At 50.4% G+C, this 24,180-nt stretch overlaps 1 protein-coding gene across 4 annotated transcripts in view; it reads right to left on the reverse strand.

Moving 5' to 3' along the window:
• ZNF608 (zinc finger protein 608) overlaps positions 1–17,356 on the reverse strand; it is a 106,471-nt gene extending 89,115 nt beyond the window's left edge. For 2 of the 4 annotated variants that reach the window (XM_051843367.2, XM_051843369.2), the window contains exons 1-3: positions 17,236–17,356; positions 16,988–17,147; positions 12,475–13,759 (exon numbers count right to left, since the gene is read on the reverse strand). In XM_051843367.2, the coding sequence (XP_051699327.2) occupies positions 12,475–13,368 (894 nt within the window). In that variant the 5' untranslated portion in view covers positions 13,369–13,759; positions 16,988–17,147; positions 17,236–17,356. Of the gene's footprint in view, positions 1–12,474; positions 13,760–14,654; positions 15,291–16,987; positions 17,148–17,235 lie in introns of those variants that run through there. The other 2 variants (XM_070076059.1, XM_051843368.2) reach the window with 2 other exon arrangements.
• Positions 17,357–24,180: the final 6,824 nt, after the last annotated feature.

The raw sequence follows: 24,180 nt of genomic DNA on the forward strand, positions 1-24,180 counted from the left end.
GAACCAGCCGATGGAAGACCTCTCTGTCTGCCTCTGCCTCTCTGTAATCTGCCGTTCAAATAAATAAATAAAAATCTTTAAAAAAAAAAAAAAGGCATGAACTTCTAACAGGCTTATGGAGTCCTTTGTTAGGCTTTCAAAGGACACTATAAGCCTTTCATGAGTTTTAGATATCAACACAAGCAGATTTATAAAATTCATGTTCATAGCACCTTGGGTTAGCATTTTTCTTTTCCTACTTCATGTGACAACAAAAATATTCATTTACATAGTGTGGAGACAGAGGGGAGGGGCAAGAGACCTGCTCACCATCCTTTATGTGATATGGGAGGGAACATGGACCACACGGACTAAAACAAGTTTGTTTACCTGTTTTTTCTTCTAAAGACTGTATTTATTTGAGAGAGAGAGTTACAGACATAAAGAGGGAGCAACAGAGAAAGGTATGCCATCCTCTGGTTCACTCCCCAAATGGCCAAAACGACCCATGCTGGGCCAGGCCAAAGCCAGCAGCCAGGAATATCCGATGAGTCTCCCACACAGGTACATGGGACCAAGGACTTCGGCCATCCTCCACTGCTTTGCCAGACGCTATAGCAGGGAGCTGGATTGGAAGTGGAGCACCTGGGTCTCAAACTGCGCCCATATGGGATGCTTAGCCTAGTAACCCACAGCGTCGGCCCCTACCTGGTATGTTTCTACAACCTCCAGAGGCGTTCACACTGTGGAAACACTGACAGTGCACAGAGAAGCTCCCTTTCTTAAGACTGCAGAGAAATCGGAAGTTTGCCGAGCACCTAGGCTGCCATAAATATCCACAAGAGCCCTGAGCTTTTTCTTCACATCTTTGGGCCTCTAATTAAATCTGGACTGAGCAGATATGAACGTTCAAAACACTGCCAAAGAATCAAATTTAGGGGGCCAGCACTGTGCCACAGCAGATTAAAGCCCCGCCTACAGTGTGAGCATTCCATGGGGTGTTCCACTTCCGATCCAGCTCCCTGCTAATGCACCCAGGAAAGCAGGGGGTGACGGCCCAAGTGCTTGGGCCCTGCACCCTCATGGGAAACCCAGAAGAAGCTCCTGGCTCCTGGCCTCAGCCTGGCCCAGGCCCGGTCATTGCAGCCTTTCGGGGAGTAAACCAGCAGATAGGAGACCCCCCCTTTCTCTCTGTCACTCTTTCAAATAAATAAAATGTTTTTAAAAAAAGCAAAGAAATCAGATTTTGACCATTTTTGTAAAATATAAATTGCATGATTTTTAAAAAGTGTTTATATAAATGTAGTCTCTTTAGTGACTGTGACCATGCTATGTTGGATGCTCAAAAAGGTAACATTCAGGCCTTTTGAAAACATGAACAGAAAAGTATCAGGAATGAGCCAGCGGCCTGGAGAAGCCACCAGTCCTCAGACGGCACTGAGACCACGGCAGCCTTACCCTCTCCACGCTCTCAGGTCTGTACAATGAAGCTACCAGCCACAATTCAGACTTGAGAGCCAAGCCACTTCCAAATTACTGTGATACCAACAGAATAGGACCAGAACTTAACAGCAAGGAGAAGAAGCAAACAAGATCACTGTTTGCCAGTTCAGATGCTTTGTTTAATCTATCAAAAATGCATCAAGCATTGGTGTTACAGTAAAAATGGGCTTTTTCATGGCTTCTTCATATAAAGACATCACATGGAAACAATAGCTGTAATCCCAAGTTACCAGAAAGGGTGACAGATGATAGACGAAAAAGCATTCCAGATCAAGGGTCTCACTACCTGCTACCCCCCCCCCCAAGAATGAAGGTAAAAATTAAAAACAAAAAAACAGGCAACTGGGCAGTCTTTACACTGATCATTTCAGAAAGCAACAGTCCACTTGCAATTTCCATAACCCTGTTTAATCAGAAGATTAAAACCAACCACAACTACAACTGGGGACAAAGGCCACGATTTCCGCTCTTCTACTCCTAAATATAAGCTAGCCCTAAAAAAAGAAATTAAAAAAAAAAAAAAACCACCATGCTGAAATGCAGGCTGCAGGTCAACAGCTCTTCGTCCCCAAACTGCTGTACCACTTCAGAGCCACTGCTGGAGAGTCCCTTTCTACTCACTTCGTAAAGAAATAGCAGGGAGTTTCTGTCAACAGCCCCAGTTATTTGCAGCAGGGCTCCGCAGCACACACCCGTCTCCCTACCGCCTCCTCCTCCAACGCCAGGGTCTTTCCTCCTCCAGCCTCCTGCCCCCTCTCTGCCAGAGCAACCTATAAGCTCTCAGCTTCTAGACCAGGCCGCAAAGAAGTTCACAACCTGCTCTCCTGCCCCTCCCCCTCCCCCTCTCCTCACTTGGCCAAGCCATTCTCACCATGAATTCACTGTGCCATTGTAAGGAAAGCAATAATAATAATCATAATAAAAACAGGGTGGGGGAGGTAAAAACAGCAGTGCCTGAGCACACAAAGAACCCTGGGCATTCCATTTCTGTACCTCCCAGTCCATGGGATTTGGTGACCAAGTAAGTCGTAATCTGTCAACAAATAGTTCAATGTACAATTAAACCATTCATTCTTTTTTTTTTTTTAATTGCCTGGCAGCTGCCCAATCCAGAGACTTTTCTAGGTCCTTCCATTATTTAGCTCTCCCAGTGGTGAAAAGGCAATAAGCTCATTTGGAGTTTATAAAACTGTGCAGCATCAACAAAAGCACACGGACCGCTTCTGGGATGCACGGTGGCTTTTACATGCACAGGGCAGAGCTGTGCACAGTCTCCGCACTCCCCCACCCCAAAACAAAAATGCCGGGCCCCAATTAAGCGCCCTGGGGGCCTTCCAAGCAGTTATGCTAAGTTGCAAATACAGCACGATCCACTTGAACTCCAACTGTCGTGTGTGCTTTTCCACCCAAGGTAGGGGGAGAGCCGGCCGGGGCAGACTGACCTCATTAAAGGGTAATTAGTGAACCCCAGGACTTGAGGTGCTACCACAATCGTGCCTATTGTGTGCACTTCACTATGGGGCCATCATTTTTTTTTTTTAGGCCCAGGAGGTCTGCAATCTAAAAGAACCACGTTTTAAATTTTTAAGGATTTCCATCTGGCTTTTTCTCGCTCTCTCCTTGAGCCCAGTCATTGCCTAACAAGAAAGGAAGCAACACAAAGAGCACGGCTGCTGCTTTTGCGGAAACCCGGTACAGCAGAAAATGAGTTTTCCCATAACTCGTTTAAATAATTGATATTCTGTACACAGATAAAAAGTAAGTTTTGTTTAAACCAAGAGAAATAAAAGCTCCACCCTCTAGCCACACAGACTGTAAAACAGCACATTAAAAAAAGACGTCATGTAACAATCAATACGGGCTTTTAGGGCTCTGTAGGGCATCCATTTACATGTGAAGGTGTTACTTAGACTCTGAGCCAGTCATGGGATCAACACCACCAGTCTGCCATCCACAAAATCCTGCCCACCTCCTTAAGGTCCATCACGACCCCGGAAACCAATCCGCCAGGACGCTGGACAAGTGGACTCTAAGTGGAAACAGTCAAGGGCCCTGTGCAGGTTCCAGCTCTCGGCGCCGCTGTGGGCCCAGGGCTGCAGGAAGCAAACAGCTCCCAAGGCCGGCGAAGACAGGCCGGTCTTAAACCCCCGGCCCTCAGCAAGCACCAGGCAGGCCAGACTCAAAAAAAATCAGGGAGATCAACACGTTTGTGGGGAGACAAAGTCACTGAGGAGTAGGCGGGTCCTTCAAGAACAGCAGGCGTGGGGAGGAAGGAAAGAGGGAAACGACTCTGGGACCCACGCGTGATTTCTCCACGATACACGTAGAGCCCTCACAGGCGGATCCACCCTGGAACCCCAGGGGACCACACGGCCGGGGAGACAGCGTTGGCGCTGGGGGCTGCCGGGGCACGAGGCGACCCCCGCGCCCTGTCACGGCCCGCGGGGACATCCTCGTGCAACCCTGCCGCGTGCCAAGACCACCCGGCACCCCATGAGTTTCGGGGGGCGGCTAAGGCCTTTCAAGAGCTCCAGAGGCCTTGCGTCTGGGCCACCTTAGGTTGTGTTCAGCTCGACAGGGCACAGGGTCCTAACCGTGCCCCACATCCCCGCACGCCCACTGCAAACACCACCGCCATCCGCTTGGGCAAACGCGTTAAGGTGCATAAGGCCCCTTTGCTAGTTTTCACAGATCCAGGAAAAGAGAAACCTTTCAGAGTAGGGGGGGAAATGCAAACCCCCACCCCCGCCTTGGAAGTCGCTCCAACCCGCTGGAAACTCCCCCTCCGACGGCAGGGCCCAGGGCTCGAAAAATAAATATTCAGGAGTATTAATGTGTTTCTAGCTGGTGTGCCTGCAAGTCGAACAGCAGTCATCATGGGGAAATTTCACTCACATTTTGCAACTAATTGGAAGCAGATTAGAATTCCGCCTCGGGGGAACCTTGTCAAACCAGAAGCCCGAGCAAATGAAGAAAGAAGGGAAGGCGTCGCGGAGAGCTGACAGATTTACAGCGCTCGCGGCCATCCACGCGTCCCGGGGCGGGAAGCCGGGCCCGTCCCCGCCGCCGCCGCGCGCGCGCGCGCGTGCGCCTCCCCGACGCGCCGCCCCCGCTGCCGGCCACGCCCCCAGCGCTCGCGGCCTGCGGCAGAGCCCGACGCTCCTGGGACTGACGGGTGCGGCCGAGGCTGCCAGAGCCCAAGAGGGCGACTCCGGCGTCGGATGCCAAGGGCGGGGCGTGGCCGGCGGCGCCGTAGCCATGGCAACAGCAGCGCGCCCGCCCCGCGCGGCCGGGAGCTGCCGCGGCGCCGTGGGAAAGGCGGCGAGGACGCGCGCTCGTGGGCGCGCGGGAGCCCGCTGCCGTCTCCCCGGCGGCGCCGCCCGTGGCATCGACTCCCGACTCCCGACCCCCGTCCCCCGTCCCTCACGCGCTCATTTTATTTTTAATTTTTTTTTTTCGGTCATCGCCGCTTGCTTCCCCCTTCCTCCCTCCCGCGCGGATTTTCTTTGCTTTTCTTTTTTTATTTTTTTCGTCACCGCCAGTTGCTTCTCTGACGCGGCTCCGGGGCCCGGGTCTCTGGTCCCCTCCCCGCGGACACTGGGCTCCCGCTCATTTCCCTCACGGAGGGGAGGGCGTGGAACGAGCCGCACACACTTGTGCGTGGAGCCCGGAAACCCCAAGCGTCACGCCACGCAGGGCTGCCAAGGAGGAGACGGGAGACCCCTAAGTCACCGGGTCTGGCCGGGCGCACTTCGCCCCTCACCCACCCGCCCAAAACAGGGGCCGGGAGGCACCTGCCAGCCCCTCATGATTTATGGGTGAGGAATGGGTAGAATCAAGGTGCTTTCACGCCCAGGAGACTCCAAACCACGCCAACGCGGGCCTCCAGAAACGACTTGGACATGACCTCTGCACCCTGAGTGACTGATGGGGAGGACAGAAAGGTGTCCAAAATGTACAAAAGCAGCCACAAGCCCACATGTGCTTTCCTGAGAAACCAAACCAGTTTATTTTTCCCCTTTCATCAAAGGACCAACAGTGACTTCCAGGAGTTTATGAAAGTGTGACCAATTGGAACTCTGTCGTCTGTTGCTAATTGAAGCATATAAAAAAGAGCCCATTTCTTGAAACATACTACAAACACTTTTTTTTTTTTTAATTCACTGCCACATAACAAAAACCAGAATCAAGTTGACTGGGAGAAGATCAGTGCAACCAAAGACCCAGCTATTATTTCCAACTGTCAGGGGAAGGCAGTAAAATTGCTACCAGGTCTCCTTAAGTTACCCTTCAATAAAAAGAAGCCATCGGGGAAATAAGAGGAAAAGAAAACACATCCCAAGCTTAAAAGTCCCTTTAAGTAAAATTATACGTCTGTGGCACCGTGCCATCTGCTCTCTGGTTAACATAATAGGCCAATTCCACAACCTAAATATCTGCTTTCTACAATCATTCTGCACGACACAAAATATAATCAATACTTTTTTCGTGACTCTTCTTAAAGTGTAAAAGCTGCATTCATATGGCGAGATTGGAATATGCCTAAAATGTCCCGGGAGGCACATTTTTCTTACGGTGACGGCTGACAATGAGGATTCCCGGGAGGCAGGAACTCGGCGGTGGAGCCGGAACAGTCACAGTGAATACTTATCACACTGGGCTGGGGGCGGGGACGAGAGAGAAGAGAAAGTGGCTCCCAGAAAAACCAGCAGTGGGATTTGTTCAGCATTTCAAACCCATTTGTTCTAACCGAGAAACACCTTTCCCCCGGAGTTCTCTATTGCAACTACAATGCATACTTTAAAATTTTTATTCAGCTTTGCTGGGGGTAAAAAAAAAAAAAACCTTTTGAATAACAGATGAGATCCCTGTGGTTCTAGGCGCACCAAGCTATCAAAATGGAAGTGTTTGCTTTGTGATCATTTCAGTTCTTCAGGCAAAACCCATAATCTCCTCTCCTTTACATTCCCAAAGGTATTTCCAAGCCACATTTAGTAGATATGCAACATTCCGCAGTTAGGAGCAAAGTGCCAGTCTCACCCTCTCGAGTATCTTCACAGCTCTCAAAATAACATTACAAACAGCCCCAAGTGCTGGCCAATCAACTGTGAATGGTTTAACAACCTTCCATTCAGCTGCAAAGGCTTTGTTCCAGTTGCCAAGACCTTAAGCTTAAATTAAAAAGAACTTGCAACAGAAAGCAAGTAGTCACTAGTGAAACTTCAGCTGGGGGGGAGGGAGGAGCCCATTTAGTCCGCAGCCCAGTTTTGGAAAGCAAAATCAACAGTGACCTTTTTTTTTTTAAAGAGTCAAGCCCATTCTAACTAAACAGTCCCAACCCACCACCTCTGTAGGCCTTGGGAGGATGTCCTGAGACACACCTGTGGAACACCAGGTCCATCACCCCATGTGATCTCTGTATTACTACCTCGTGACTGTGGCAGGACCTGGCCTGTTCTCATTGTCTGCTATCTTCAGCGACACAGACATTAAGAGAGAATTGTCATTTATTGACAACAATGATAGTACAGAGGGCTGTGTGCACTGTAACACTGCCCACAAGGGACTTCCTCAGTTCTAGCTTCCTTATTGGGCTAGAACGCGGACCTTGCAACTGAGGAATCAGCTGTTCAGTATGTGAGTAAAACTCTTGATGTTCAGATAGCTGGCAAATTCAGAGTGCTGGCAGTCAAAATTATGCTGTGCTACCGTAATTGCTGTAAGAGACCCGCAGTACCCGCAGTACTTCGTATTAAACAATACCACGACCCCTTTCATCTCTAGACTGGGTTCGGCATGGCAGTTTTCTTCCTTTAAGAAGCCCGGAAACTCAATTATGCCCATGACCTTCTTGCCAAACATACACATCAAAAAGACTGCATCACACGCCAAATCACTGAGCACAACCTCTCTCCCTATTTATTACGAAGAGATTTTAGGCTCCTGCCATGAGACATCTGCAAGTATGAAAACGACTTCTTAGCTTTGGGCATGCTCTTTGGCTTTCAGGAAGCAGAGGGATGGATGGCTGAACACTGCTGTGAGACCCACAAATGCATCTGATGAATGCAGTCCCAAGCTGCAGCTCTCCAAATGCCACTCTGGGCAGCCCTCAAAAATTGCCACCATGTTTACAAGAAAAGATACAGATCACACACATGTTAACCAAGACACACACACACCCTGCACCACACACCCCTACTTTTAAGAAGCCCAAGGAACCGGGAGTAGCAGATTTACGATTTAAGTGCTTGTGGCTAAAATAGCTTTCCAATTACCAAGGGCCTCTCAGGAAGAGAGCGAATGCATTACGTGTTAATGACCACAACCAGGGGTCCCTTCTGGACTCTTTTGTCAGAACCTGGGCAGATCCTCCCCGCAGCTTCACCATTAACATGTCTGTTTCCTGTCAGCCCACTTGGAGATAATGTCATTTATCTCAGGGAGGCACAAGCCCAGTCATTAGCTTCCATAAAAAGACCTCAAACAAAGGCTGGGTAATGTTTCACCCAGAGCTCTTCCCAAACCCACAACCCACAGAGTCAAGGGCTCAAAAGTTATCTTAGAAGAGTATTTTCCCAGTAACCGACAATCCTAGGCTACAGCTCTGTGTAAGAGCAAGGGCTCTGGGTCACCAGCACCAGCACTGGCACCGGGCACCGGCACCATCACATAATACAATTAGATTAACCCACACAGGCTGACCCGCCAGCTCCCCCAGCCCCCACCCCTGCCTCCAGGCGAGGAAACTGACAGAATCATTCAGGTACTGGCTCAATAGATCTCCCCAGAACTGACCCCTCACACCACGACTGCCTGCAGGGACCGAATAACCATTATAAAGTGCTCAGGGGCTCAGCTTCTGGAAAGCTTTTAAATAAAAATGGAACTGGTTAAAATAAATGTAGGAACATGTGTTTTCACAGTGTTGGTCACATTACTGCAATTTCAAGTTTCTATGAAGTACCAGGTGAACTTTTTTTAAATCTTAAAAAAAGCACACACAGACACTGTCAAAATTGGAGCCAATCTCAGCCATGCAATCCCTGTTTTTCATGCTGAAAACGAAGAACAGATGGCCCCTTCCCACGTTGTTTGAATCTGGTTATTGAACACCTCTGGGCTTGGGGAGATTTCTGCTTAGCACTTTCGGCACACATTTCATTTACTGACTATAAAACGCTGCTTAGGAAAAATAAGTCTTTATAACGCTCTAATTAAAACCATCTTGCAGCCAAGCTGGCTCCCTTGAAGAGCATTCTTAACCTCCTGACACTGGGACGAGCAGCTGCCCTCCCATCCCCGCCCCCACCCCGCCTTTGTTTTACAGACTATTTGCAAAGTGACTAGAAGTTGCTCAATGTTATTTCTCTCCTTTGGTGCCATCTTCATCAGCAGGATCTGTTCATCTCTGCAGCAAATCCAACAGATTTCAAATCCTAAGCTGTGGCTTTGTGCTGAAGCTGTGATCCCCCCAAATACCCCAAGCTCCAAGGGTTCTCACAGAAAACCTCCATGGGGAAAGGCCAAGCCTCCAGAGCAGCCAGGCCCTGGACCTGTGCTGGGGGGGGGGGGCACCCTTAGTTCCCAACGTTCCCAACAGAACAGCTGGGTGACCCCAACAATGGACTTTGTTCTTTAAGGGCAGTGAGGTCACTTGCTGCCATTTTCCCTCACAGCTGAGAAGTGCCACGCCAAGCAGAAGGTGCAGGGGACACTGTTTGCAACCAACCGGCCACACCAAAGCGTCCAAAAACTCAATCAAAACAGGTTCCTAACACTGCTCACACTCAAAATGCACCAGAATTGCCTAGTGTTGTGTGCGGAAACGTTTTTGCAAGAGAATAAGAGGAAATGGGATCTTGTATGGACTGGTGCATTTGCAGACACCCCCTTTAGGATGACAAGGGCCCTATCAATAGCACTATTAGGGCACTCCTATCTCAGTAGGCACTAAATAGAACCCTAAGCCATGCAACTCTAAGACCCAGAGTACCTTTCCTGTCTACATCAGAACCAGCTGTGGTTAAGAATTTTCCTGTGTCTTCTCCAGGGCTTCAGTGAACCAATACAGGCAGGTCCAGTGCTCCCTACACGTGCCTGCTGAGCTCAGCCCAATCTCTGCCTGTTCCAATCTGATAAGTGAACGCTGCAGGCCAGCTGAGGCTGCAGCTAGAGAGCTTGGTGCAAAGCTATCACGCCGCCCCCCCTCCCAAGAAAGGAGGGCGGAGGCAGAGAGGCAGGTCTTAACAACCAAAAGCCAACCCGTCAAATCTACTTATTCAGACATGTCACTGGTGGCTTAACCACCAAATGGGCTACAGAAGCACTGCTCACACATCTCAGAATTATGGCATGTTTTGATTTTGTTCACGTATTATGGGAGTGGCGACTTTTACAACATACTTGTGGTTTCCACATAAAGGAATAGAACACTCATTGATTTAATTAGGTTTCATAAGGTCCAATTTATCATGTTTTACATGATGGTGCAGTGAAGAAACAGAATAAACAGATCAAAAATAGACATTTAGGCACGCTGTGAAAATTAACCGATGGCAGCCAGTCTCATGAATCTCCTTTGAACCTTCCAAACTACACACACACACACACACACACAAGTGCACACAAAGCGCACATGTACCGCGTCCCTTTGGTTCTCAGGTACGGCCCCTCATGAACCAACTCTGCTCAGATTCAGTCATTTTGTCTGACTCCTCAGAAACCCGCACAATCAAGCAGAGAGGAAGTTAGGACACTGTATTAAAAAGGTCAGAAAACCTGCCTCCAAGGTGCCTCGCAGCTGCAATACCTTGTCAGGTGAAGCTGCTCCTGCTGAACCCTGACTTGTCCCACCATCAGGACGCCTTCTCTACACTGAAGCCTAATTTGACACCTATGCTAGTTAGCAGAAAGTTACTTCCCTGGGTGGCATTCCTGCAAGGAATGAAAGCCTTCTGCAGCCAGGGGCTGGGGAGCGGAGCCTTAAGGATCAGCGTTGGAGACTGCAACAAGGGCCCCTGTGCCAACCCCACTGGCTAAGGTGGGCGGTACAGGTGCAGCTTGTAGAGGGGGAGGGAATCTAAAGGTGCAAGGTGCTTCCGGCCCTCTCCCAGCCCCCAGCACCAGGGCTTGTGGGCTCCTCACTGATGTAATTCACACAGCGCTCAGACTCTAGAACAGGGGCACCTACATGAATAATTTAGTTCTCCCATTCTGCATCCAGTTTCCTCTGTGGCTGTTAAGTGAAAAGAACACAAAAACCAGAGAAGCGACACCATGCTCTCATCTCGGTTGCCATGACAGCAGCCTTTGAGAGTCTGAAATGTCCCGGTTGCCAGCTAAACAAAATTGTTGAATGTGAACATTTGGCTGGAAGATTAAAAGGCTAAGGGGGATGCAAAAGGGCAGTCCCTCCCACATTCCAATCAGCCCGCGAATCAATCACACGGCGCTGACTCCTTCGCCACGGCCATTGTGAGCACTGGATTAGGGCAATCCATCGAGACAGTTAAAGCAGATTAGAACTGCAATTTGAAGACTATTGGCAACAAAAGTAAATGCTCCACTGTACTCAGTAATGGGAAGATCTCAGAACGCCTTTTAGCAGAAATGATGAGAAACCACACATTTAAAACCTGGCAACTTCAAAAACCCCACTTAAACTCATCAATGTAAAAAAAGACGCTGTTTTACCAAGGAAGCTGAAGTGTATGCGGGAGGGAGGGTCCAAAGGCTTTCGGTGGATTTGGCATGCTGAACCCCTTAACGTAACTCCATCAACTTGCAAAATCCAAACTTCATCTCTCACACTCCAACTTCATCTCCCATACTCCACCTTCAATCTTGGACACACAACACCCACGCCAAAACAACAAAAAGGCTTAGAGAGCAGAGTAACTTGACACAGAAAACAACTGCCCAAAGACATGATTTACCACCGCTGAGAATTCTGATCAAGTCGGAAACCGGAGAGACGAAATCAAGTTGTTTAGTAAGCACGTTTCCAAACACCCCCCTGTCCACAAAGTGTCGCTTCTACAAGGCTTAACTTAGAACAACGTCACTCACAGCCCCAGCTGGCCGCCACCCTGCCTCGTGGACACAGAGCCCCTAGGGCGCCCAGACATCACTCAGTGCACAAGATCACCAGACCAGGAAGACGCCCGCCTGTCTCTCCCACCCCCTCCACAGCACCACGCTGGGGGCAGTCTGTCCAAGGCTTGGTGTAAGGACCACCGTTATGACCACGGGACAGCTGGAGGGAGGCTCAAAATGGCCCAAGTCCCTGGGCACAGGGTTCAAATGCAGCCCGCGAGTCTCCTATTGGGCTCCACGTTCCTGGAACATCCACTCCACCGCTCCCCAGTCACGCCAGCCGGCGCAAGTGACAACTCCACTTTCCAGGGATCAGGGACTGCATCCCAGCAACCGCCAAGCCAAACAGCCTTTCTGCTCAGTTAGGAAACCAACAACCCAACACACCTCAGGGACCCGTCCAGGGACATCCTTGGACAGAATCTTTTTTTTTTTTTGGGGGGGGGGGGTGAGTTCATGGCAAGACAGTGGAGGGCAAGTTAGCATCCTGGGCATGCCCCTCCAAGTAGGGTGCTGGAACGCTGCACCCCAGAACCGGTCAGTCCACACAGAAGACAGCTCTCCTTAGAGGAGAAACCCCCACCGCAAGTGAAGCGGGTGCAGGACTGCCTGCGGTTAAAACACACGCTGCAACTTGGGCTGGGAGCCCGCGTGCGGGGACAGGCGCTCTAGGAGCCCCCCTCAGGCCCTCCCACCCCGGGACCCGACCGCTGCTAGAGCCAAACGCTGCAGCCCAGAAAGCTCCCCCGGCGTCGCAGTTGCACGCACAGGTGCACACCATGGACCCCTCCCGCAGAACCGGGAGGCTGCAGGGGGCGGGGGAGGGCACGGCCCGCACACCCACACCAAGGCACGCGCCACAGCGGACCGCGCGGAGGGCAAACTCTGTCCTACCTTCTCGGTCTTCAGTTTCTTGATCCGCCGGTGGCTCTCCTCCTCCTCCTCTTCCTTCTTGACCAACACCGAGTTTGCTCCCAGCAGCCCCGAATCCGCCGCGCTTTTGGTAACTTCCCCGGCGGCGGCGCCCCCGCAGTGGAAGGGGCTCGCGCCGCCTCCATTGCTCTTGGCCCCGAAGCCGTAGAGGTGCCCCCCGTTAGGGGCCTGGCCGCCCCCGCCGCCGGGGTGGCCCTGCGGCAGGTCGTGCTTGTCCTTTCTGGCTTTGCCCGCGTCCTTGTCCCGCTTGGCGCCGCGGCTGCCCTGGCTCTTGGCGGGCTTGTCGTCCCGGGCCTTGGCGCAGGAGCCCGCGCCCGCGGTGGGCGCGCCGGGGCCGGGACCGGGACCCGGGCCGCTGGGGCCGCCGCCGCCGCCGCCGCCACCGCCGCCGCCGCCCGCGCTCTGACCCGGCGCTGAATTCATGCCAGCCGCCTCTCCAGGGCGCCCTTGGACTTCCTGCCGCTTGCCAGCGCCGCCGATCTCGGGGATCCCGTACAAGGCAGCAGAAGGCAGAGATTTATTAGCATCCTTGCAAGTTTTACTCCTTTTCACTTTGGATTTGCTGGTCTCTTTGTGCGAATTCCCCTGGGGAGCGGAGGGCTGCACGGCAGCGAATTTCAGGCCGTCGGCGAGGGCTGCGGGCGCCCCGGGCGCGCCGCCGCACTCCTTGGAGCTGCCGGCGCTCGCGGAGCCGGCGGGGTTGTTCATCTCGAATTTCTGTCTGTCCTTCTCCAGGTCGGCGTCCAGATCGATGATCAGATTGCCAACCCCGATTTCCCAATCATCACCACTGTCGTAGGCATCAACCGCGTTCGCATCCACGCCTTTGCCTGCAGCCGCAATGTTCACTGACATCCTGAAGACGAGTTCTGGAGCATCAAAAGCCGGAGAACTTTCCTGGGGAGGTGAGGGGACATTCGCTTGGCTCCGCGGGGCTCGCTCTCGGAAGGAAACAACAACAACAACAACAACAAAAGCTTCCACGTCTCCGCTTCCCAGTCTTCCGGCCCCCACGAGAGCGCCCCAGGCTTCCGACACCCTTCAGTCCTGGTCCACCTTTTCCTGCGAAGGGGGGAAAAGGCCGATCCTTCTCGTCTGGGTGTTGCCGGAATAGAACGCCCTTACCACTGCGGCGTCAGGAAGGGACCGGGACGCCTGGGGTATTGTCTGCCCCGTGCAGCGTCGGGGAGAAGGGCAAGAACCAGACCCGAAACACATGCCCAGGACAGTGAGCCTCCGACAGCAGCTAAAGAGGGAAAAAAAAAAAAAAATCCTGTAGCAACAACACAGGACAATCACTTCTTTAAAAAGGAAAAAAAAAAAAGCATTATAAAAATCCTCAGGATCTGATTCAAGTCCAGAAAGGTTTCTGTAGGTTCCTATTTTTTTTAAGTATAGAATTTTTTTTTTTTTTTTGGCCTGGCACATGTGCTATTTCAACCCCTACATTCACAGGCTCAACACTCAGCACAGAGGAACAGATCTGAATGCCCCTGACTGTGTCCTAGCTCTTGCCATTTAAAAGCCCAGACCTCCAAGTTCTCTGGAGCGATCTGCTGAATTCTCCTTATTTCTGATTTCAATACTTTTTTTTTTTTTTTTTTTTTTGGAAATTATCTGGGCAATCTGGCTTTTGTTCCCAGGAAGGAACAGTTAAAAAAAAAAAAAAAAAAAAAAAAAAAAAAAAAAAAACAACCACCAACAACCCCCCCCAGCACACACACATACACCTCCCTCCCTCCTCTCCTTGCTCTCCCCAGTAGCACACACGATTTCTTTAAACACACATACACATGTCTCGATAGCATTTCTGTGTTCTAACAAAAGGTTAAGTATCTGCCTTCTGAGAAAAAAAAAAAATGTATCTGAACAACTCTGCTCTATTCCCAGCCCGCAGAATGGCTCGGTCTGTTAAATACGGTGCTGCTGCTGACTGTACAAGGAAACTGATTAAGACATACACTTTAAGTGATCCGCGCCAAGCTGGCCTCAATGACCGCAAATGAGTGTGTGTTTGACAAAGAGCAGTTAAAACGGTTTTTAAAGGGATCAGCCCCTTTTTAACAGTTGACTGTCAGGAAAAAAAAAAGAAATATATATATATATACACACACATACACACACACACACACATCGCTTACCTTTAATCCTCTATCATTTTTTTAATTAGGCCAGCAAATCAAAATGCTTTTCCCCGTCCACTCGGAAACAAGCCTGTGCCTCATTTTACTTAAACACCGAATGATCAAGGAGGAAGAAACCCAAGAGCGCATCTCTGCCAGAATCATCACTCGATCGCATTATTCCGCCTCCCCACCCCCACCCCTTTTTGGCAAACAGCTCGGGAGTCCTTTTCTCCTTTAAAAAAAAAAAAAATGTGTCACTGTGGCTGGAAGATAATGTTTCACGTTCACGACAGAAGCACCAGAGGGGCTTTTTCCTCTTAACAAGCATCGAGAATAATAGTTGTTTTTTTTTTAAGAGAGAGAGAAAAGAGAGAGAGAGAGAGAGACAGAGGCGGGGGGGGGGGGGGTCCGAGACAAAACTTTCCCCAACTTGTGAGTGCGCCTCCGGCCCCGCACTCGAGCCCCGCGAGCAGCGAGCGAGGACCCCGCCGAGCGAGCCCCGGGCGCCCGCCGCCGCCGCCGCCGAGGCCCGCGGCGCCCGCACCGCGGCAAATTAGCGCCGGGGAAGAAAGCGAGGCCAGAAAGCCCTGAAAATCTGGGCTGGATTCCGCCTGTTAGCCGGGAAGTGGCATTTTTCCGCCCTTCCTGACAGATTTGATTTCTCCAACTAACTTAGGAGCCGAGGCGGGGGCGGCGGCGGAGGAGGAGGAGGAGGAGGAGGAGGAGGAAGGCGGGGGAGGAGCGCGGCCGCGGCGCGGGGCACAGGTGTGGGGGCTGGGGGCGGCGGCCGCGCGCGCCGAGGCGAGGGGGCGCGGCCCTCCCACCCGAGAGGATGTGGTGCTTTCCTCTTTTATGTTGTTTTAAGAAAAAGGAACCGAGTTCCCAGGATAGTCCCTGAGGGAGCGGGCGACGCGGGAGGAGGAGGAGGAGGGCGGCCTGTGTCGCTCCAGCCCATCGGTCATGTGGTAATTCGATAATTAGAGTCAGGAAAAAAAAATCTTTTTTTTTTTTTTTCAAGGCGACCTTTTCCAGGACACTTTTCCCCTCCTGGTACTCGGCCGGTGCGTGTCCCCGCGTGTCTCCTCCTCCTCCTCCTCTTCCTCCTCCCGCCGCCCCCGCCCGCGTCGAGTGGCGCGGAGCCCCGGCTTCGTCTTTTTAATTAGCCGGCGTCGGGAAAGCTAAAAGCAGTAATGAATCGGTGATGGATGGGGAGCGCGGGGTGGGGGGCTCCGCGGGAAGCGCGGGGCTGCGGGCGGGGGCGGCGGGCTCGCGGGGCGGCCAACCACCGCACCGGAGCGGGCCCGCCCGCGTCACGTGCGCGCCGCGGGCTCCATTGGCCGTCGTGAGAGCGAAAATGGTGACAAGGTATCAAGAAAATACTGATCTGGTCTTTAAAAAAACACACACACACACACACACACACACAACCAGTCAGCTGCTGACGGTCTGTCCCCGCGCTCGCCCCCGCGCCGGGGCGGCCCGCACGTGCTGCGGGCTTCCCCCGCACCCACCCGAGCCCCGCACCCACCCGAGCCCCGCGTCCTGGGGTCTGCCCGGGGCGCGGGGAGCCCAGCAGATGTTTTGCAGAAACACCTTATAAACCTTTCCTCAACTTCGCTCCAATTTGTCGGCCGGGGCCGGGGGCTGCTCGGGGGCGTTTGAGGGGCTCCCCACCCCCACACTGCCACCCCACCGCCCTCGTAGGAAACAAAGAACCGTCTCGCGAGCTCCCGGGCCGAGCCCGGGAATAAACACACCGTTGTTACTATTTGTGGGTTTGTTTGGGTTGGGTGGGGCCTTTTTTTTTTTTTTCCTCTCTTCCTTTCTCAATGGTATTTGGAGGGCTTGCTTGCTTTTTTTTTTTTTTTTTAAGAGGTGGAAAAAACGGTCCTCATCACCATTGCACTGGGACACGGGTCTGAGATTAAATTATTGGACACTGGGACGTGGCAGGGGGACAGAGACCCGGCTGGGTCCCCTCCCCCTTCTCCGGGCTCGGCCTGGGGAGGGGGCTGCCCCAGCCGGGACAGCAGAGGGAGGGCGCAGGCGGGCGAGAGGACTGACCCTGTGGCCCGGGACCTGGAGCTGCGTGGCTTCCATCGTCCTGCGGGTTGCAGCCCCGCAAGGGCAGCTCGCTGCAAGTCCCCCCGAGCGCCCGGAGGAGCGGAACTGCGTGAGGTTCAACTCACGCTGCAGCCTCCGCTGGGTAACACGGCTCCCCGGCCCGGGCTGCTGCAGAGGCGCAAGCCGGACCCTGGGGCCAGCTCCGCCTTCCAAGCACTCCCCTGCCTCCAGTCCCCGCTAAGCGCCAGAGAGAGAGAAGAGACACACCACGCAACCGTACTTACGGTCTGTCTGGCACCGAGTTGACCTTTTCCTTCTAACTGCATTGAATGTGTGTGGTGGTGGTGGTGGTGGCGGCCGCTTTATTTTGGAAATTCTAATCTCTTCAACAAATTTATTAGGAAAGAAGATGGACCATCAGAGTGTCACAGACCGTCCTGTGTACTTTTTATAAAAAAAAATGTAAAGTTAAAAAAACAACAACAACAACGAAAAAAATCTTCCCCTCCCTCCCCCTGCCCCCAGTGCCTACACGCGCAACCGGCTTGGTGTGCAGCACCGAAATCTGGGCTGGAACTCAACGCACGCACACGCGGGGGAGCGCAGCAGAGCGAGCTCCCAGCCGCTGTACCTGAAAGGGACTTTTCTTTGTTCGCAGTGCCCTTTCGCATCGGGCCAATCAGAGAGCAGCTTTTATGAAACCGGGCCCTCCGATTGGCCGGCTGCTTTCTCGGGGCTACTGGAGGGGGCCGAGAGACACCCGCGTATAAAGCACACCCTGGGCGCGGGTGGGGTGCGCCGGGGGGGTGGGCTGTGCAGACAAAGCGCTTTCTTTTCCAACCAGATCGGGGGTGAGGAACCTCCCGCAGGAAGAGAAAAAAAAATGACTGCCTCATTCACAGAAAACACTTATTTATTAAAACACAGCTCCAACAGGCTGCGAGGCCAGGCTGCCGGTAAATGCAAGGGTGAGGGTGTGCAGGACGCAAAACGCGGTCGCTCGCGGGCAGCGGGAAGCCGAGGAGCGGCGAGCGCCCGGGGGCCGGCCCTTCCCGGCTCCGGGGGCTTGTAGCCCCGGCTCCCGACACGGATGCTGCGAGTCGCGGCTCGGGCCTCGCACCCTCCCCCACCGCAGGGTCCAGCCTGCAACTCCCCCCCCCCTTTTTTTTTTTAACTCGCTGATTAAATAAGAAAAATCGATTCGGGGGTAGAGGCGGTGGTTGGGGGAACCAGTAACCCTTTTGTTGCCAGGCTCCTGGTCCTCGAGCGCTGGCAACCATTGCAGCGCCACTCTGGGAAGAGATTTTCCCTGAACAAGGCTTTTCCACCTGGTCTTAGGCGGCTCCAAAAAAAAAAAGGCTGAAAGATAAAATAAAGCCCCAGCCAACCGAATTAACGCCAAAGGCCAGGATTATTTTTTTTTTAAATGAAAATCGATGGGTGGTAGAGAAATATTCTAGGCAGATTAACCCCTTAGACAAACCCAGGTGGCAATTTTTCAGTCGCCCTATCCTCGCCCCCAGATCTGTAACCCTATCTCGGGGTGGGGGTTAAGTCCTGGAAAGACCGGGACTGCAGCCCCTAGACAGGGAACTTCCTCTGGATTTATGGTGGGAGGAATGCCAGCAGCCGAGTTAATGGGACTGTGAGGTCACAGGATAAGAGAGGTTAATATGAAATAACAAGTTGAGCATTTTACTGTAATAGCTGTTCCAAGGGTACCTAAGCTAACGTGTTTATATATTTTAAACCTTTAGACCACATTTTAAATATTTCATTGCAATTTCCCATTCTTTTCTTCGGGAGATGGAATGTGGACATCTTAAAGCCAGAAAGTGCTGCGAATTTAATCAAAGGCATCAGGATCCCAGGTTTTGAAGGGGCGGGTACTGCTGGGACGGTAACTTCCACGGGACAGTGGAGGTGTCTACCTCACAGGGACACACAGAAGGCGTCAGTGCTGCCAGAAGAGGACCTGTGACTCCCGTGTTCAGCTGTGACTTTGTGGATGGTTATGTCTCGTATCTTAAGCAATGGCTACTGACTCACCTCTGAGCTTTCTATATATTTAGTCCATAAAAAAAATTGCCAATTAGCTGTTTCACTTCCTTACATGAACTAGATTTGACATCACAGGTTGTTACAAACAGCAGTCTCCAGCCTTTATTGGGGTATTTAAACCAGAGGAACACCATCTATAGGTCTTTAGATCTCCCCCAAGTCTATCTGTATTCAAATCAAAGCTGTACATTAAATGAAAGGGGACAAATCAGGTATCTGATATCCACTTATCCTTCATTTTAACTTTGATGTTTGTTTTATGTTCTGGTGTGCCCAGGTTTTTACATGCATGCATGGCCCATTGATGATAACAAAGCACCATATGGTGGTATTTTTTTTTTTTTAACTTTTTTCTTTGAGAAGACTAGTTTCTCAAAGGACCAGATCACTCTTGGGCACTTCCTGAGTCCCTGGGGTGTCATCTACATTTCAGCCTTTGGAAGCCGATGGCTACTCCATATGTTATACTAGTTTAGAAAAATCAATGACTGGCTCTTAAAACAACAGGACTTCAAAGGGCATTTGGAAAAAAAAAAATGAGACCTAGTGAAGTTGGAAAAGGGCCTGCCACATAGATTTAATATAACTACAACCAAGCCATGTCCTCTATACCCAGTCTGATCTCCCCAGACCCCAAACATCACACCTCTGCATAAACCCCACTGGCCAAAACTGCAGGACAAGTACACAACTCCAGCCCGTCTTTAACCCAAACCACTTTGATAAAAATCAAAGCATTCCCTTCCATTCCAGCATCTAGGATCTCCACTTACACCCCATCCCCCACTCTCCGGCCTCCCAAATTCTTCCAGGAGAGTTTTGAATAAACCAGAGTTGTTCCGCTGGCTTTGCCTGTGTGTGTGTTTTGTTTTGTTTGACAAAGGGGCCAATCCAGAGGCATCAGAGGACTACCAGCTAACTGATGACTGAAACCAAGATAATTGACAGCCAGCTTTGAAAACCGGAGCTGCTCCCCCCTCACAGAATGGGGAGGCTAGACTGTATTTGTAGAGATGCAAATTTTACAGAGCTCAGGGAACATAACTGTCTGCGCACTAATATCTACCTGTATACCAGGGGGTTTCACAACGAGTTTGTGGAGAAATGCAATTAAAAAATAAGTTTATTTTGAGGCATGAAATTCCTGAATTCATGTGTAACTTTTTGGTAACAAGTCTTTTCCCATGGACTTTTTAAAGACCCTTCGTATAACTGATAAGGCCTGCTTGCTACTGTATATATATATGCACTTAGGAATTTTATGTTTTAGGGGAGGATATGTGTTTGGAATGGGGGCAGGGCAGAGAGCAGAGAGCCAGAGGATGGTACAAAAGGAGCCATGGAGGAGTGTCACCCCCACCTCCAATAACCCCCACCACCGCCTCTCTGCGCCTAAGATCATTCCTGCTTCTGCACATCCCAGGGACCCTTCCAGGGTCATCAGAAAGTCCTTCTGAGAGAGTCTTCCTCTCTTTAAGAGCCAAAGAGCTTAGGAGGTCTAGGGTTTCACGCAAGAACACACGAAAACACGGTGGTCTTTCTTCAGTACCTATTGTCTCTGATTTATCTGAGGATCAGGAATCATTTCCCAAGGCAAACTGTAGAGACAAACTACACCCGGGCCTGCCTTTTCTCCATCCATGGTAACATTCGCACTTGACATCCACTCAAAACCAAGGCCGAAAAGGAAATCACAGAGCTATAAAAAATTAAACTTACCTGGATATGAGTGTAATGTACAGGAAAAGGAAGTTCACGCAGACGTAATGAGAAACGCATGGGCTATCCACGAAGGTAGTGGAGACCGACTGGGGATTGCTCAGCTGGCCTGCTCTGGTGTCGAGGCAATGTGGAATTGGTGATTTGTTAAACACCCACACAAACGCTAGGAGGTCCAGACTCTCCCTACAGGTGATGGCTGAAGCTCCTCCTTGTAAACTGTCTTCTGGGGAAAGTTCTCTGTGGCTTTCTCACCAAGGCAGTGCCAAGGAGCAGGGCCACAGTGGAGCCAGAGGACCCTGTACCAGGAAACATTTCCGGTCCTTGGAGGGTGGGGGAAGGGTAGGTAAAAGCGCTGACCATTTGGCCAAGTGGGTGTTTACACACATTGTGTAGCAGTACTTAGGGTCATGTTTGCACTCTGCTAACTCACCTTGGATTTAAATTCCACCGTATAATCCAGCTTCCTGCTAATGAGCCTGGGAAAGCAGTGGAGGATGACCCAAGAGCTTGGGCCCTTGTACCCATGTGGGAGATCTGGAAGAAGCTCCTGGCTCCTGACTTCAGGTTGGCCCAGCCCCAGCCACTGAGCGCATTTGGGGAGTGAACCAGCAGGTATAAGACTTCTCTCTCTCTGTGTTACTCTGACTTTCAAATAAATAACTACACCTTTAAAAATATATAAAAGGAAATTCCCCTGTATAAAATACATTTAAAAATTACAGTTACAAAAATGCCTCAGTATAACAGTGAGCCTCCACCAATGCAAGGAGAAAAATGAGTATCTTGACAGAACTTTATAATCCAGCTTACCTTCAACTGCTTGAGATGATAAAGCAAAAACTACAAGAATTCTTATAAGGTTGCAATGAATTTTAAGGCTAAAGGAATATAAACTTGAAGATGGTATTTCTCCCTGTCTGTTCACCTAATTCCCCATTCCTTCTTGCAATCCTCCACACTCAAATAATAAAAAAGAAAAAGCAGCAAGGCCTGGTCTCTTATGCCTGGCAGTACTGGAGAATCTAGCAAAATATTGCAAAACAGCATGCTCTTTGAAAGGCAAACGTGTGTATACGGCACGCTTTGAGGGAACCGCAGTGTTGGTCAGTGGTGAGTGTCTGAAATCGTGCCTCTGTGGGCCCAGCCTCTCGTGCTGTGGAGCCTGCTACTCTATCTGAACCCACGCCCAAGCAAGGGCTGTGGAACCGTCAGCAAAGGAAGGCAATTTACATCGCATGGAATGAAATCATTTCTGGAAAAGGATTTTTCTTTTATGCCAGTGAAGACCGGGTGCATAAAGAAAATCAAAACACAAGCTACATTAAAAAAAAAAAAACTACTTATTGGAGATTGCTGTTGCTGGTTTTATTACAATATGTATTTTACAGATTTAGGTAATAGCCCTGATTTTTCAAATCGACCTCTGTTTAGACACGTTTCACCTTGGGCTGTTTCTCGTCTTCAAAATTACAGTTATTTGCACGTGATTACAGTGAGTAGGAGACAGATTGTATTTAGCGTTGGGTGGGGGAAGGGTTATTATGGGAAGTGATCTGCTACGGTCAGCACATAATTTTAGCCTGAAGAAAATTGCTTCTGAATGGCTGGTCTGTTAGCCAGCCAAGGAATGGTCACTGGGAGAGACAGCAAAATACTTCTGCTTAATCTGCATTATAGAGTTATTCTCATTTCCCGAAAGATGGCCTGTGGAAACAGTGTGTGTAAAACTAAATTTAAAAACTTGTAGGTGAAATGTTGTCGCTGCTGGATTTGAATTTTAAACAACTACCACATGCATTGCTGCCAAGAATAGAGGTCAAAAGGCAGCAGAATAGAGCCATTATGTTCCACTCCATCTTTCTCCTGCCCGGCCTTTCTCCACTTCCCCTTTTGTCAGGGGAGTGGGGGGGGGGGGCGCTCCACGGGGGTGGGTCCTTAGCCTAGCAGTAAGAGGCCACCCCAGAGGGCCTCGGTTTCCTTCCTGACTCTGGCTCTCTGCTAATGCAGACCCTTGGGAGGCAGCAGTGAAGGCTCCAGGAACTGGGTTCCTTCCTCCCCACGGTTGGGAGACCCGGATTGAGTTCCAGGCTCTTCACTTCTGTTTGGAAGCACGTGACATGTGAGCCAGTGGCCAGAGCTCTGGCAAGCTGCCTCTCGACGAAATAAACAATTTTTGAAATCTCCATGATTGAATGATAGATTTTACATGCGTGTAAAACTTGGTGGAAGCCATCCCAAACACGTGGATAAATGTATCTAAGTTTCCTGCCTGTGAGCACACAACTCCATGACTGCTGGGGGAGGGACAAAATGTCTGTAAATGTGGATGTGCTTAATATATTTTCGGTGCTAGAACTTCAGGCTTTTAATACTTTATGATCCACGCTGTATTTGTGCGCATTTTGTAAAACCAGATGAAGACGAAGAACACAGCACTGCCTATCAGACACGGTGACCTCTGCCTAGTTTATAACTTAACTCCAACCCCCGATGCATCTCTTGGGAAATCTTCCCAGTGTTGGGCGAGAAGGAATCAGGACACTGAAGACTGTTTAAAAGAACAGAGTTTGCAGTGAGCTCTTTTGGCTGTGGACTATCACTTTTGTTGTGAACAGTTGTGCCTCTTTTGTTTTCAAAACACACTTTCCTAAAGGATGAATCACTGCGGAGAATATGTAATAAACATATTCGTGTTTCTAAGCCAGAAACTTGTTTTGCTATTTTCTCAACACAGCATTTCCTCCCCTTCCTCTTACAGCTCAGCCTCCAGTCCACCAGCCAATAATCATTATGGAAATGCAGTTCTCATCCTGCTGATTGGCTGGCTTCTGGGCCAGCACGGAAGGTTTCAAACTCAGAGCACCACACACCCTGCCTGCCAGCCTGCTTGGGTTTTTAAACACCTTTAAAAATGTAACGCACATATGGACCATCTGCTAAGAAGAGAGGTTAAAGTACCAGGATGTTGCTTCAGACCCAGTTTCCGTGTTTTGTTTGTCTGGGTTCCTAAGATATGTCTTTGGGTTTCAGAGGAATTCCAAGAAAGTGAAATGAAAACTGCTCTAACATGTGCATTAAGCTCTGTCATCCTAAACATCATCTGTCCCTAAAATAATTTTCTTCTCTTAGATCTGTTTTATTGAACACATTAAATTCACAAAGCCTTTAATATAATATAGGACTTAAAAATAGTGTTGTCAGACCAGGCTTAGCAGCAAAAAAACAATATATTCTTCTTTATAATTAAAATGTTGCATTTTACCTATGCATGTTAAATGCTCCAAAATTTTATACATGTATCCCTAAAGACCCACAAATGCCTTACGGATGCACAAGTCATTCAAGCTTTTAATAGACCTGTAATTCAAGTAGATAATAATATGTATATGTGTGACATACCATGTTCCAGAAGCTCTTCTTCTTTTTTTTAAGATTTATTTTGTTTATTTGAAAGGCAAGTTAGAGACAAGGAGGGAAAGAGAAAGGGAGGGAGGGAGGGAAGGAGAGAGAGAGAGAATCGAGAGATCTTCCATGTGCTGGTTCACTCCCCAAATGACTGCAATGGCCAGGCCTGGGCCAGGGTGAAGCCAGGAGCCAAGAGTTCCTTCCAGGTCTCCCAGGTGGGTTCAGGGGCCGAAGAACTTGAGCCTTCTGCTGCGGCCCTCCCAGGTGCATTAGCACAGAGCTGGACAGG

This window comes from Oryctolagus cuniculus, chromosome 6 (genome assembly GCF_964237555.1).
Source record: "Oryctolagus cuniculus chromosome 6, mOryCun1.1, whole genome shotgun sequence".
Lineage (NCBI taxonomy): Eukaryota > Metazoa > Chordata > Mammalia > Lagomorpha > Leporidae > Oryctolagus > Oryctolagus cuniculus.